The sequence below is a fragment of the Acyrthosiphon pisum genome, chromosome X (assembly GCF_005508785.2).
Source record: "Acyrthosiphon pisum isolate AL4f chromosome X, pea_aphid_22Mar2018_4r6ur, whole genome shotgun sequence".
In the NCBI taxonomy this organism is placed as follows: Eukaryota; Metazoa; Arthropoda; class Insecta; order Hemiptera; family Aphididae; genus Acyrthosiphon; species Acyrthosiphon pisum.
This window is the reverse complement of record NC_042493.1, coordinates 87,215,925-87,232,108: the sequence shown is the minus strand read 5'-3', so window position 1 is coordinate 87,232,108 and position 16,184 is coordinate 87,215,925. Positions and strand designations below refer to the sequence as shown.

Here is a 16,184-nt window from a genome sequence, read left to right as displayed (position 1 = left end):
ATTACGTGTGAAAGCTTCAGGACGGGGTCAACGCAACTCGCAAAAAGTAGGTAGGTACCTACTTAACAGTCAACGTAGTTAGCCCTTCTCCCCAGATTGTCACGATGGGAAATGCGAACTTCAAGTAATAATAATTAATTTGACAGTATTGGTAATTTTATATTTCAGCGTTATATATTTATATAATACTCAATATAATATTTTATTTTATAATGTCATCATCATTGATTAAGTATACAATGGACAATGGTATCATACACATAACACATAGGTCATAACAATACTATTATTATTATAGTGGACGGAGGTATAATACCGCACGACAAAAAGCGCTGCGCCGCCGTGTGGCGGAGGACGGATGTGGACGTCGCGCCGCCAGTCATCACCGTCTCACGTGATAACGTCGATTCGTGTTCGCGTCGGCGGCGGTGGGTGGCGGGCGGCGGCGTCACTCGTACGATTTGCTGATAACCGAAGCGTCTACGGCGGCGCACGGTTCGCGGGACCGAAATCGTTAATAAAAAATATAATACAATAATAATAAAAAAAAAACACACGGACAAAAAATATTGTTGGTAAGGTCGAACACTCGAACACCTCCGCCGACGCCAATCGTCGTCCGACGATAGCGCAACGCGGAAGTGCGGATAGTTAGGTAGGACGGTAGGTACCCACTCTTTTCTTACGCGCACACGGCACACAATATCAGTCGTGAGTCGTGTGCGGTGAGCGGTGACTGGTGACCCGTAGTCAGTGAAGTTACTGCACGCACGTCGCGCACTCGAAACGACAACAGACGTCACGGGTCCCGCGGTCGGTCGTTTTAAGCTGGTATAAAACAAAAACAAATTTAATATTTTAGCAGTCGGTTGCAGCGAGCAAGTGTGGGTGGGTACCTACCTGTCTGTTCCACTGGTTCACCTGGCATCGACGACGTATCGAATACGGTGCACCGTAGTTTGTATTCAGACATGAACGTTCGATGATCACCGTTGTATAGGTACGTGTGAGTAGGTACCTACTGGACACCGTTGTCTTGTACGATATTATTATGTTACCTGAGCACATTATGTGTAGTGTAATGACTGTGAGTCTGTTCTTCTGTACATAAATACCATTTTAACAATAGGTACCTATTATATTTTTGTGGTTTTTACCTATATAGTTTAGGTACCTAATGATTAATATGAGACTGGATTGATGTGAAAATAAAAGTTTTGATGTTTTCATATTATCATGATTATATTCCAGCTATAGTACCTATTTAACAACACGGGTACACCACCTACAAGATATTACAATAAATATATAGAATTTTATTGAAGTATATACATATAGATGTATATTTTGTTATATATATATCTAGGTAGGTATTTTATGTATTACTTGGTGCTATTTGAAATGGCACATCGCACATTTCTCATATTATTAAAAAAAATGGAAAGATCATAAATAACATAAATTTAACTTCAATAATATTAAATATTTGGTTATTCAATAGGTTTGCTGTTATATAACATAAGATATTATAATCTAATTAAATCTTTTAATCGTGTAACTAAATTTATTTTGCTGGTATATCTATCTTCTGTTATTTAAAAAAATGTTTTTAGTGCTTAAATTAACAATTAGGTACTTGTAGATTTTGCACCAAAACACTTCATTTTATTTAATTTTCATTCATTCATTTTTGAATCTAATTTATAATTTAATGACTCACATAAAATAATAATATCGGTTTACTTTTAATGTTACATTTTATCAATCAATTTCAATAAAATTAATTATCTAAGCTATCATTTAGGTAGTTAATTAACAATAAAAATATGAATAAACCTATATTATAGTAGTTAATAGTAGTCTCTGATGATTCATAAATACTGACCCATACATGCGCAATTTTATGTGAATCACTATTTTTAATAATATGTAAGATGTAGATTCTGGATAATATATTAAAATAATATACTAGGTACAATTAAATCCACCTAAGTAGTTAAAGTAGCTAATTATTCAACTAAATTATTCAGTTTTACTGAATTACTCAGTTAACCTACCTACTACATATAAGTATTACTGTCTTTCTAAAATATAATTGTCAACATATTATTAATAGTTTTATCAATATTATTGATGATATTTAAATACTTAATTAGTTATATTTAACTCAGAAATTTGAACAAGGTTTCCTTTCGACTATGATTAAGACATTAAGTAGATTTATTTATTTTTATTATTTACTATTAGATACCATAATAATAAAGCTTAATTATTTATTTATTTCAGATAAAATACCAAATATGACTTTTAAAGGCTGCATGAAACGGTAAGCAGACTAATATATTAAATTATAATTTATTTAAATATAATGATGTGTACATTTTTGTTGATTTTAAATTAATGTACATAATGTAGATCTATTTATTGTACAATATGGAAATATTAAGCATGGATTAGTTGGTGCTTAGAATTTAGTCATAATTTAAAAAGATATAAAATGAAGAGTTTTACTACTTGTATAAAAATAAACAATTAAGTTAAAATACACATGCAAACATAGTATATTATATACTTATCTAGTTGTCAGAAAGAAGAAATTTTAAATACCTTATATTGAATGTATATTCAAATTTTTATCCTAAATTTAACATTATAATGGATGGTTCATACTTAACTATATCTTTTAATGTTATAAACTCACAAGTTAGAAAATAGATATATTATATTGTTTCATTAATATAGGAAAATAATATTATTTTAATCATACCAATATCATTTTTTATGTTAAATTGAACTTATCACAATTTAAAATTTAAATATTTGAAAATTAAGTGTTCAGTGCCATGGTACTTTTTTTTTATAAATGCCTACAGTATTTTATAACTGAATTACTAGTTTAGATGAATTATTATTATTATTACTCATATTATAATTATAAATAACAAAATATCTTGAAATAACTTTTTGAATGTTTGCTAGTAATTATTTAATTTTATGTTTTATCTATTAAAACACTTCTAAAAATTGAGTGATGATAAATTATGACATCTGAATTGAAGTGAAATTATCTCGGAAATTATACAACTACCTACATAAATCATTTTAAACCAAAATTTAATATGAACTAATAATTTTTAAACAAAAAAAAAAAAAAGTCTCCCAGTGTTATTAAGTAAACATATTAGATAAAAGAAACCGAACTATTATATACAAATATTGTAATAAAAATAATCATAGGTATTAATTTTATATAATGCTACATTAAAGTAAGATTTTCAATATATTTTATTAAATATATATTTTTTCATAATATATTAATTATTATGCATATTTCTTCACATGTATTTTATTTAGTATATTTTTTTGCCATATCACTAATATCAGCCTATATAATCTTATACCTGTAGGATGCACTGCCTTAATAACAAATTTCTATAGCACTGATTAATAATGTAAAGTTATTAGTTCTTTGCTCATTGCTGTATCGTTGTATCAATAATATATTTGTAATCTATATTTATTATTTATGTACATTAGTCTAAATAAAATAACTTAAAATCTTAAAAATTTTATTTTTTATTTATAAAATACATCAACATTTTTGAATTGAATAAGAATAATAACAATAGTAATGCTCTTATTATTTTGTATAATAATAACATATTGGTATGGAAATATTTCTGACAATAATTGTTGGTTTTGGTGTAATGTCTAATGTTTATCATATATACTTAACATGATAGTTTTATTTGTATAGGTTATTTATTGTGGGTTCTGGTGTAGATATTTATTTTTTAAACTATTTTCACAATACAATTATGACTAATAAATGATAATATAATAATTATAACTTATTACTAGTATACATGTGACAACAATTTTGTAGTACAAACAATTTGTATGACTTGTAACACAACAAGTTCTAGAGATTATTAATAGTTTTAGAACAGTTGTGGAACTCAAAATTACTTTGAATGAACTTTAGATTGAGGTAAAAACAAAATATGACTTTTGAGTGTTAGGTATAACTTTATAAATAATCCATATTTAAGATTTTCATGAAATGTATCGCACAATCAAGAATTTGAGTTAAGTCTATGAGTAATTTAAAGAAATAATTACAATTAATTATAATAAATAATTTTTTAACTATCGCAGTATATTGTTATAATCATCATTGTCCATTGATAATTAGAATTGGAAGTTCTATGGTAATAAATCTAAAATATGCAAAATTATGAAAAAAAAATGTATAATATTAATACAAATGGAATTATTCAAAATTATAACTTATCAATTATTAATAATTAGCTATAATGGTATACCTATTAGTATATATTACTAAATACTCAGTTATTTTTTATTAAAAATTTCCATGATATTAATGGAATGTGGTAAAAAACAGGTATATACGTTGTCAACAGTCTAAGGCTCTTAGCGTTACTATCGGCCAAAACAAAAAACATTGCTTTATCAAAAAGTTTTGTTATAGTGCAAAAATTAGCATTTTGTTACTTTGAATAAATCTTTGGAAAAAGAAAATAACAACATTAAACAATTGAATATAATACACACAAAGCTGGGCAGTAACTAGTTAAAAAGTTAAAAGTTACTTTTTTTTTAAATAACTTTTTTAGTAATAAAGTTATTTCCATTTCATAAATATTTGTGACTTAACTTAGTTATTTTGATAAAATTAAAGTTATTTACTAATTTTTTGTATCATGAACTGTATATTTTTTGCATTGATGAACCAAATTACATATTTTTACGTAAATATCATTATAACATAGGTTGATAGACACACATTATATGAATACCCACATGATTCTAGTACTATAATACGTCTATAACACTGAGGAACTCGCAGACAAAGTAATATCTGATAATGATTGTACAAAATAATAATTATATTGTTACTATAGTGATTATTGCTTATTTGAAATATAATTAGGAAGTTTAGCTAGGTACTTATTTATATTTTCCCAGAATTTGTGATATTTAAATCTGTTATTGTTAATTTATAATAATAAAATCGCTAGAACAACTGGCCTAATTTCTGATATACCCATATAAAGTGTGTTATAAACTACACTCTACAATGATATACAATAAAATCTCCCCATAAGACGGATATCCATTTACAAAGGAAAATAACAACAGTTCCGTAATACAACCTATAAAAATCAGTTGGTAATTGTCACCAATAGCGATTTCGTTATAAGGAGATTTTACTATACCTAATAATATTATACATATATGAAAGAAAAATAACTTAACTTTTAACTTAGCTTAGTTATTTTTTATTTTAAGATAACTTAACATTAATTAATTAGTTAAAAATATTGACAAACTTGCCCACCTTTGAATGTACATAGGTAAGAAACATAATCGTGCTTACTGGGTAATTGAATCTTTGAATATTTTAGTTTTAAGTGTATTGTGTACACAATTTTAAAGGTTATAGATTTTAGGTGTAATATGTTGAATATTAGTATATAATATTATGTTATGGCGATAACAAGGAAGGAACGTAGGAATTTCTGGTATCGTTTCGAATGCCCAATAAATTTGTGCAATGTGAAAATGATAATTTTAAAACTCCAATATTTCCTATAACACTCGGCCTAAGTAAACTCTACCCAAAATCTCGTGTGTAATTGTGAATTGTTAAAAAATAAAAAACGGATATACTCTGCACCTCGTTTACTATTATACTATAATAATAGTGTCAATATTAACTTATTTGAGTAAACAATGATCGTTGTACATTTAAAACTTTGTATAAAACACTCAAGTGTAGTTACGAAAGTTTTACTGTACCCTAATAGTGGTTCATATCATATAAGGTTGACAAGTGGACTGCTCAACTGTACATTAGGTGTCAAGTGGGTCACTGATGTACAAAAAAAACAATTCTGAGTGGTGGCTGTCTGTCTATATATATCCTATTTATAGATTGCCTGTCTCTATAAATATAATTTTTCATCAAATTTAAACTTTAAATATCTATAAAAAAATGTTTACTTACATGTATATTCTTTAGATTTTTAAGATTCAGTATGAAGTACTAATGACAAACTTTGTATTACATTTTCAAGCTTTTTGACATCCTAAAATTGTTTAACAACAATTTATAAACAAAAAATATAATTTCAAATGCCCATAAATATTTGTAGGCTAAATATTTATAATTACTAACTTCTAACATTTGGCTATATATTTAGAAAATGTTATTGAGTATAGAAATGATAATTTTTAGTAAGATTTTTCTATGATAAATGATCTTTGAATAATAACAAAATAATTACAAAAAAAAAAAAAATGATTTGTTTTAAATCTAATTTTGCGTAAATGTCTGATTAAGTATAATGTTCTTCATAAGTTGTTCTTATTGAAATTAAAAAAATTGAAAATATTTTCCTTAATTTAAATTTTGTTTTTCCTGATAATTTGACCTCCCTAAAGTATCAACTAGATGTCATATGAGACAATACAGATATTGTTCCTATGTTTGAAAACAGGTTAATTAACAGGATAATATCTTATCTAACAACTCAAAATTGGAATTACTGAACATACATTTTGATATGTTATGCGTTATAGTAAGACTGAGACAGCATAATATTATGTAGGTATAACGCCCTCTTAATAACTATTAGCTAATGACCTAAGTTGCCGGACTTAAGCTCAATAAAAAAAGGTGGGTAAGTGGATGTTGCTCTGCTGTACAGTAAGTTACAAGTGGGTCACTGTATAATGGATAGTATTAAATTTGAAATCAATGATATAATATCACTAAATAAGAAAAACGATTCTGATCGGAGACGGTATATCAGTCTAGGTATTAGACATACCTATTATATAGGTATACTTATCTATGGTGTTAAAAAAAAAAATTGACCTATGATAGGTAATAACTAATAACCTGTAATAAAATTCCAAATTAATCATATCACGATATCCATCAGGTAACGCGTTATACATCAACAACAAACCGTGATAGTGTGATACTATCATAGATATATAATATTATACTTTAGAAGTTTCAAGTGCCCACGAATAATATTATACAAACATAACAAAATTATTAAAATAGTTATTCTAGGTTTTATAATATGTAATTTCGTATAAATTTTAAATTAAAATGACTATAAAAATAAACTGTGCTTATGTATTTTTTAGATTTTTTGGTAACAGAATAAACTACTTACATGGAATCATGCTTTAAATTTTCAAGCCTAAGATATAAAAGTTGAACATTTTATAAATTATTAACTAAAAAATAATTATTCAATTTTAAATTTCATAAATTTTGTCAAAATTCGATCTTTAAATACTTATAAAAAAAAATTGTGCCTATGTATTTTTAATATTTTTCAACTGCTGTTGTAACAATATTTCAGGAGCCTTGTATTAATTTTTTACACTTTTTGTCCCAACAGATAAAACTTTATTGATATTTATAGAAAAATAAAACTAAAATAATTTAATACTGACAATGTCCGTAAACAGCTCAAAAATAGTCAAATTATTTTCAAAATTTTATCGTGTATAGAAAACGCTAATATAAACATTCAATGAAATTTTCAAGTATCTACAGTCATTCGTTTTTTAATTACAAGAAAATAAGAAAATCGTAACATGAGAAATCGAGTGAATATCAAATTTCAAATGTTGTAAAAATATGAATTGCAAACGCTCATAAAAATTTAATTTGACTTGCTTGCAGAAGTTTTTTTTTTGGAAAAATGTAGCCAACCTATGAGGAATCTTGTATTACATTTTCAAATCTTAGATTTAAAAAAAAAATTTTTCGTGAATTTCTAACTCAAAATAATTTGCAAATTTTTGTCATTTTTACATATTTTGTCTTTATTTGAACTTTAGAAAAGTTGTAATAAGCGGCTTATAAAAAAAATTGTGACTGGATTTTTAATTTTTTTTATCTGCCTTTGAAACAATATAATAGGAATCTTCTATTAAATGTTCAAACTTTTTTAACCAACAAATAATAATAATATTGGAAACTGAAAATGTCCTTAAATAGTTCAAAATAAATCAAAATGTTTTGAAAATTTTATCATTTATAGAAAATGAAAATATAAACAACCAGTGAAAATTTCACGTATGTACGGTCATTTGTTTTAAAGTTACACCAAAAACCAAAATCAATTTTCTCGAAAACAGATTTTGCGTAAAAAATCCCGTTTCTCCTTAATTTTTCTTTTGTTTTTCACTGCGCTTTTGAAAATTACTGGAAAAATTTTACTTTTGACCCCTCAAAGTACCAACTAGATTCACTTTTCTATCAGATAAGGTACTGTTGAAGAAAATCTAAGCACTTTTACTGTCCTAAAAGGTGATGACAGACACAAAAAAAAATTTTTAAAATAAAAAAATAAAAAAAATACACATCATTGTAAAATCAATACATTCATCGTTTCACTCAGAATCTAAAAAATAATGATAATAATAACTGTTACTGAATACCCTGCTGATAAGGTCTGTGAACGCTTATGTTATAAAAGAAAGTTATAATTAAATTATTATAGTACTGTTATAGTCTTTACTAAAAAAACGCTCTTTTTTTCTAAAATTAACCAACTATGCAACAATTTTAGTTTTAAATTTTAAATTTTTAAGCTTGTTATTGTATAGAATGTATTTCTAGCTTGGTCTGCTATAAGCAGTGGCGCAAATAGGGGAGGAGGCCTAGCCCCCCCTAAAAATCACTCAAAGCCCCCTCAAAAAACAATAGTATACCATTCTTAAAAGTATGTACCTATAAATTATAATTTAAAAAAAAATGTGTTGGGGCTTGATCCCCCCCCTAAACATTTTTCCTATTTGCCTACTGGCTATAAGTTAAGATCATAAAATATAAATAAATATATTATTGATCTTCTACAATTTCGAGTCTTAAACCATTTATTTAATGTTAAACATTTTGTACCTAAAGAATAATTATTTACAACACCAGTATACCAATTCTGCATATTCTCATTTATTTCTTTAAATCTGTTACTTTCTGTATACATTGCTAAACTTCAGCACATAACAATGGATATGTTTTTTGAAGAATTGTATTTTTAATTTAGCTATAATAAATATTATGACTATAGTGCATATTACAAACAGAAAACAGTTAATAATTTTTGAGCCTTCAGCTTTATCTTGGAAATGTATAGGTTGTATATGTTGTTTTTAATGACTTGATGTTGGTAAATGTTCAGTCATGTTCATAAAATATTACACTAGCATCAACACTAGCTAATATTAGGGGGCAGGTGAGCACAGGTTTTGGTGAAGTATCAATGTTTATTAAAATTGGTGCAAGATAAAAATATATTTTTTAAAAATATCATTTAAACACAGTATTTTTTGCCGATTTATTTTCATTTATTTTGAACCATATTGAATGTTAGATGTAAATAGCTTATTCACATTTTATTACTAATGTCTAATAATGAGTTGTATAATAATTTAGTTGTGTTCTCACTGCCAGTTTAATTATACCTAATCTATTTATATTTAATATAATTAATATATTATGTTATATCTTATTTACCTGAACAAATTAATTAATAATAATTAGTTTTTTTTCTATTAGCATCTCCGTTTTTTGAAATTAATGTTAATTTGTCAGTATTTATATTCTTTTGAAAATAAATCTTTAATAAAAATCATCATAATTATAACTTACAGTGTTTTCTCAAGTTTTTATGACATATAATATCATGAAATAGTTTTTATTTTTATTTTAGAATATGGTTTGGTGGGATAATAATACAACTTTTATTTTCATCCGACATTTTTTATAAACTTGTTTTTGAAATAATTTTTTATGTATTTGGTTTCTTGTTGTGGGATATTTATTTGATTTTATCTCATATAATTTATATTTTATTATTTTTATGCATTGAAATTATTTAATATTTTTCCTGTTTTTTATTATACTTGTATATTATTATTTTACTATATTCAAAAATAATTGTATATGCAGTGAATTGTTTTTGATCCATTAAAAATATTGATATTCTTTGAAAATGTAAATTACAAATTTAATTTAATTCTAATAATTAGGTACTCATAAAAAAGTAAATTAATTATTAAATAATTACTGTATCATCATAGTATAAAATATGAACATGCATTCTATAAAAATGTAGATAGCCTGCTGAATTTAGCATTGACTGCTATGGATTAAATATTATGTTACAGGATTGTTGTATAATAGATCTTTCAATATCAAACTACTTTATTATAGCTTCATTGTGCTGTGAAAAAAAACATATATCTCAATAATGGCACCATGCATGTGTTTTTCATTTATGAAACCTGTGATGATATTCTTGTTAATTTGTGTTTTCGCGTAAGTAATAATATTAAGACTGCATTTCATTTACATACTACATTTACCAAAATATAAATCAACCAATTTAATTATTTAAAGAATTAAAATTAAAATATATAATATAACACTATAACATACATACTTATTATAGGCTGCTTTTAGTCACATGAATACTCTTAATTAATTTAATGTACTAGACAAACCTAATAATATTTATATATTATCAACAATATTAATATAGACAAAGAATTTTACTAGCTATTGCTTTGCATGAAATCATATACTAATAAGTAATAACTAATAAGTAAAATAAATAACAATTTAACCTTAACTCTGAATATTAACTTCTATAATAATTTATCATATTGTAACAATCATTGGACAAAAATACGTAATTAAATTATTTATTGTTATTATTAATTTATCTTAAATTTGTACAATTTTTGTTGTAAAGGGCCCCCCCTTAAAAAAATTAATAGTTATGTAATTTATATATATATATTTAGATTATGAGTTATGATCCCACCCCCCATTGTTTTTGTTGTGTACCTGCCTGTAATTAGTTATATAGATAGTATAGTAGCTAGCAATTTAGCATGAGCTTAAGAAATTTTTAAATCAACTTATGTCTATTCTTATCTTTAGTGTAGTAAAATTATGAACTTTATCTGAATGTTTTAGTGGGGGACTATTCAATATTTTGAATTAAAAGAAAATTATTTAAATTTACAATTGATTCTTACCAATAATTGTTATTACTTATAAAAAAAATAATGTAGAATATAAAATGCACACACAATGTTTTTTAATTATCACTGAAAAACATACTAATATTTTTTCGTATCATAATTTAGTAAATTTTTATAAATAATTCATAATTGCCTCTTAATATGAAACATAATACCTAATACTATCTTAATAATATCTAATGAATACAATGATACAACATTTTCATTATATTAGACTTTAAATTGTTTAAATCCATTAATTAAAGATTAACTTATTTTAATTTCCTTAGGAAAGATTTATTTCTATTTAATATTTATGTATCAACACAAAAAAAATTTTTCTTTGAATTAGCTAGAACTAACCTTTTTATTTCTCCAGAGTCCAGACAAATTATTACGTCCTTGTATTTTATAATTACCTGATGCCGGTAATCATACAAGTTTTGGAAACATTGGCTCGCATTATCTTAAACTTTACTAATTAGATCAAATTATAGATCTCAAAACTTAAAAGTTAAAAAAAAACAATTTATCTTACACATCATACACAGTGAATAAATAGTATAGCAGTGAAAGGGTTAAACAAATTTGAATTTGAATAAATGTTTAATTCTAAGAAAAATTGAATAAAGTTGTGTGATGTCATTAGGCTGAGCTTGTCGTAATTGTTTATCTTTAAGTGTTTAAGTTAATCGCTTTATACAATAATTTACTTACCTTTAAAGTTTTTTTAAAATTTTTGTTGTACGCATGTGAAGCGTTTTTACGCACTGAAGACGTTAGTGGGATCAGAATTTGTTTAAAGTGTTTAATTTTTTTTGAATTATTTAAAATCGTATAAAAGTAATTTTTGTTACATACGCTTCTGTAACCGCAGCAGTCACTATTTTATAGCTACTCGACATAGGACAACCGGCTATTATCTATTTGTTTTTTAATATTAAAAAAAAAAAATTAAATATTTTATTAAAATGATGATACTTCTATAGTCTTAGAAATAAATAATCGTCAAAAATGCACACATTTATACACAATTTGAACAAACAAAAAATATTTTAGGTGTGTAATTCACTGTAAAAAGTGAGCAACTATTACATGTGTAAGATAGGCGCCATAGGTAATTCTATCGAGCTTGGCCCAATGATGTCACCCAGCTATTCTAAATATCCTTATATCTCTTTTAGTTTCTAAAACTGAATTAAGTTTGTTTTAAAATATCCTAGTGATTTGCTAAGAAAGCAAACAAACAATATTTATTTTTTTTGTACTGTAACAAAAAATATTGTGACTGCTTTTAAAAAACTTCCCATTATTATCACCTAATATACCATTACATTTACATTATGGCACTAACATTGAGTACAAAATTACCCAAATCCCTCTTTAATTTTTTTAGATTATTGTCTAGAAATGTTTAAACTATTGTTACATACTTATATCCTTGTCTTGCAATTTTATAGTTCATCATCAACACTATTATACCATTTAATTTTTTCAATGTAATATTAGTCAAATCTAGTCCAGTTTTATAATGTGCATTTATAAAATTAATTAGTAGCACAAAATATTATATGTTAGCTGTTAGAAAATGGTAATTTAAAAGAGGATTATTATTTGAATAAATTGTCTAGGTCCCAGAATGTGAAGTCTGCAACTCATGGTCCAGAGTAAGTGTCAAATCATATTTCTGGGTCCTTTACAATTTAATTACATCTCTTTAGCGCTATTTTACTGTATATTGCAGAGGTTCCCAAACTTTTTTGGTTTGCAGCACCCTATTTCCAGTCATATCATGACTAATCATAAAAAATAGAAAAGTTAAATAAAATCCGATAAAGATGGGTAGTATGAAAATATAAATATATATATATTTTTATCTGCATAATTGTAATTAGATCTGTCATCGCCATGGTTAGGTTTATTTTTTAATCAAAAATTCTTCAGCAAAGCGGCAACCTTGTAAAAACACTAAGACGCCGTAGCACACACTTTGGGAACCGCTGGTATAGTGTATATATGTGTAATATTTGCTTGGATATTTGTGAAAAATATGTCAGGTACTAATAAACAATTTTAATTATTTTTACTTTATGAAAGAACCTAATGTAGATTGTAAATAACATAGGTATAAATTGTGGATTACTATTGAATAAAATAATTTATAGTTGGGATTGTTATTTGTGCATGTACAATTTTTAAAATAGAAAAACTCATCAGCATCCATATTGTAATTAAATACCTATATTTTAAGAATAGGAATAATGCATTTAATTAATCATGTTTTTTTTTTAAATTTATTTATTATTGTATACACATTTGATTTAATATTGTATTTCTTTAGGACATGCTGCATAACATCAAGTTTTTTTGCGATAATATTATTTCTCGTATTCATAATTATACCAATTGTTTTTCGATATTCGCCATCACTTCAAAGAGGAATGATATTTCTAAATTATGGTAATAAGAATTTATTTTATTTTATTTTAAAATGTATAAATTTATGTTTAGCTATCATAGCTTGTGTTTATAATATTGTTTGACTATCGATCATCATTTATAATATTCAATAATATTTATAATGACTAAATTAACTAACCAATAACCAGATCATTATTCAAACTATGCGTATGAATACTATTTTTGTATATTAATAATTATTTATTATTATGTTATAGTATAATTTTTTATTCATTTTAATAAGCTCCTATTTCTTACTTAAACTAATAACACATTTTTATGCAATAACGACTCTCACCTATATGGCATATTTGTTGTTCTTAATTGATTGCAGTTACACACATTTTAGTTTTATAGCAAGGAAACTTAGTCTTTCCCTAAAATATATAATTTTTATTTATATTTATTATGCTTAAAATATTTCAACGTAAAACATGTTATTATAAGTTTAATAAATACTTTAGTACTTTACATTACATATTGTAACTATTTGTTATGGAAAAATTTGTTTTTTAAATGTGTAATTTTGTAGGACATGAATGTTTTTTCTAATGTCTTAAAATTTACAACTTGCTACATGATGTTTTAAAAACATCAATAATTAACATCAAATATTTATTATTTACAAATTAAATAGTCTAAACATTTATTTGCCATCCCTCCCAGCATTGTTGGTAAAAATATGAAATACGCTCCCAATATAATCACTAAATCCATTTCATCTCAAACAGCAAAAATAATTTTAAAAATTTATATCGGAATTCAGGACAGTTGCTTTATTAATTTGGTACTGTATAGTATGTCCCAAAAGTTCTTTGATACACTTAATATCTCAGTAGAAATTCAATATATTTAAATGTAGTTATTTTTACAGTAGTAAGCATGGAAATTCTAATTTAGATGGCATGTTTCAAACATTTTTTTTTAAATATTCAAGATTTTTTTTAATTTAATTTTTACAGACAGTTAAAAAAAAATATTTTTCATTTACTTGAAATTAACCAAGTTTTTGATTTTCTAAGAATATTAGCTAATAAAAGTGTTGATTAGAAAAATAAAAAAACCTAATTGTATAAAAAAATTGTTTGAAAATGTTTGAATTATTAAACTAAAAAAAACGAATCTCATGTCCTTTCTATTAGAATTTCCATACTTATTACTTACTACTATAAAATAACCGCATTTAAATATCGTGATTTTTCACGGAGATACTAAGGGTAATATGGGACTTATGGGACATACTAGGTATATAATAAAACAAACAAAAAAATATCCCTAATAAATGTAAGACACTCTAATATTGGATCATGATAATAATTGTACGCACAATACTTAAGTTTTATATAATGATTAAATATTTATAGATTATTGTCCGTATGCATAGTTAATGTATGTTGTCACATAAGCTATGTTAAACTATGTCTTATGTGACACATAAATTTACTATGTTGAAATAATTTTTAAAAAAAGATTGTTTTAAATTATTTTATTTTATTGAAAGTGCCTACATCAAACATAATAAATTTAAACCAAAATAATTTATCAGAATAAGTTATAAGTTATAACAAATGTAAACATTATAAAATTGGTTTTATATTATTATAAGATTAATATGATTATAACATGTACTAAACAGTTAAATTATCCTCACTTACTATTAATTATTTTTTTTTAGTTCGTATGCCATCTTCAGTTAATTATAGTCATCCAGAAATGTATGGTATCAGAGGAACTAGAAATTTCCATATAAAAACAAATGACAATATGACATTGGGTGTCTGGTATGTAACCTCTCATTTATTTTGAGGCAACTAAAATTAAATTAATTAAACAGTTATTATTATTCTATTTATATTTTACAATTTAATAGATGGATAAAATAATTTATAAATGTAAAACCTTCTATAATGGTTAAAATTTACAGGTATACTTGATACATATTTATATATATATTATATATCACTAGTAAATTTAACTACAAGTTAATTCATTATTTATGTTACCCTGTATAAAGTTCTCTATTAGTTTTAAATTACATGTAAGTTAGTTATTTTTATTTAGGATCTTGACACAATGACACATTGTGTGTTAACTATTTTACAAGGTTATTTAAATATTTAGAGCTTACTCCTACAATTTAAATGTAATGGAATGTTCATTTAAACTTTGACAAGAAAAATATTTTTTAAACATTACCTTTTCCTGTTTTTGTATAGTTTACGAATTACTAATATTTTACTAAAATATATTATTATTTAGGCGTAGAAATTGCCTTGTTAGTTTTTGTGTAATGTATTTGATTATTTGACCATGTTACAGGCATGTTTTACCTCGTAATCTGTTGGAAAAATATGAAGATGATAATTCAACTTATGAACAACTTTTGAGTCACGGTGAACCAATCGTGATATATATGCATGGCAACTCAGGAACACGAGCGAACGAACACCGGGTTCAGTTGTACCATGTGCTTCAAGATATTAACTGTCATGTAATAGCAGTAGATTATAGAAGTATGTCACTTGGACAATTTCTTATTTTCTTTTCTTTGTTATGTTTATAAATGTTAATTGTTTTAGATTCTGAGTGGAACGATGAATGTATTATTTTACAATGATCTATTTTTTTTTTAATTTTTT

At 25.0% G+C, this 16,184-nt stretch overlaps 1 protein-coding gene across 4 annotated transcripts in view; it reads left to right on the top strand.

Annotated features, from left to right (window-relative positions):
- Positions 1–509: 509 nt before the first annotated feature.
- Positions 510–16,184, top strand: part of LOC100575029 (monoacylglycerol lipase ABHD12) — an 18,501-nt gene continuing 2,826 nt past the window's right edge. Inside the window, exons 1-7 of one of the 4 annotated variants that reach the window (XM_008183658.3) lie at positions 510–663; positions 863–1,000; positions 2,287–2,326; positions 10,225–10,375; positions 13,427–13,545; positions 15,221–15,326; positions 15,865–16,058. In XM_008183658.3, coding sequence (XP_008181880.1) covers positions 10,308–10,375; positions 13,427–13,545; positions 15,221–15,326; positions 15,865–16,058 — 487 coding nt within the window. In that variant the 5' untranslated portion in view covers positions 510–663; positions 863–1,000; positions 2,287–2,326; positions 10,225–10,307. Of the gene's footprint in view, positions 1,001–2,286; positions 2,327–10,224; positions 10,376–13,426; positions 13,546–15,220; positions 15,327–15,864; positions 16,059–16,184 lie in introns of all 4 variants that reach the window. The other 3 variants (XM_008183660.3, XM_003243691.4, XM_003243692.4) reach the window with 3 other exon arrangements.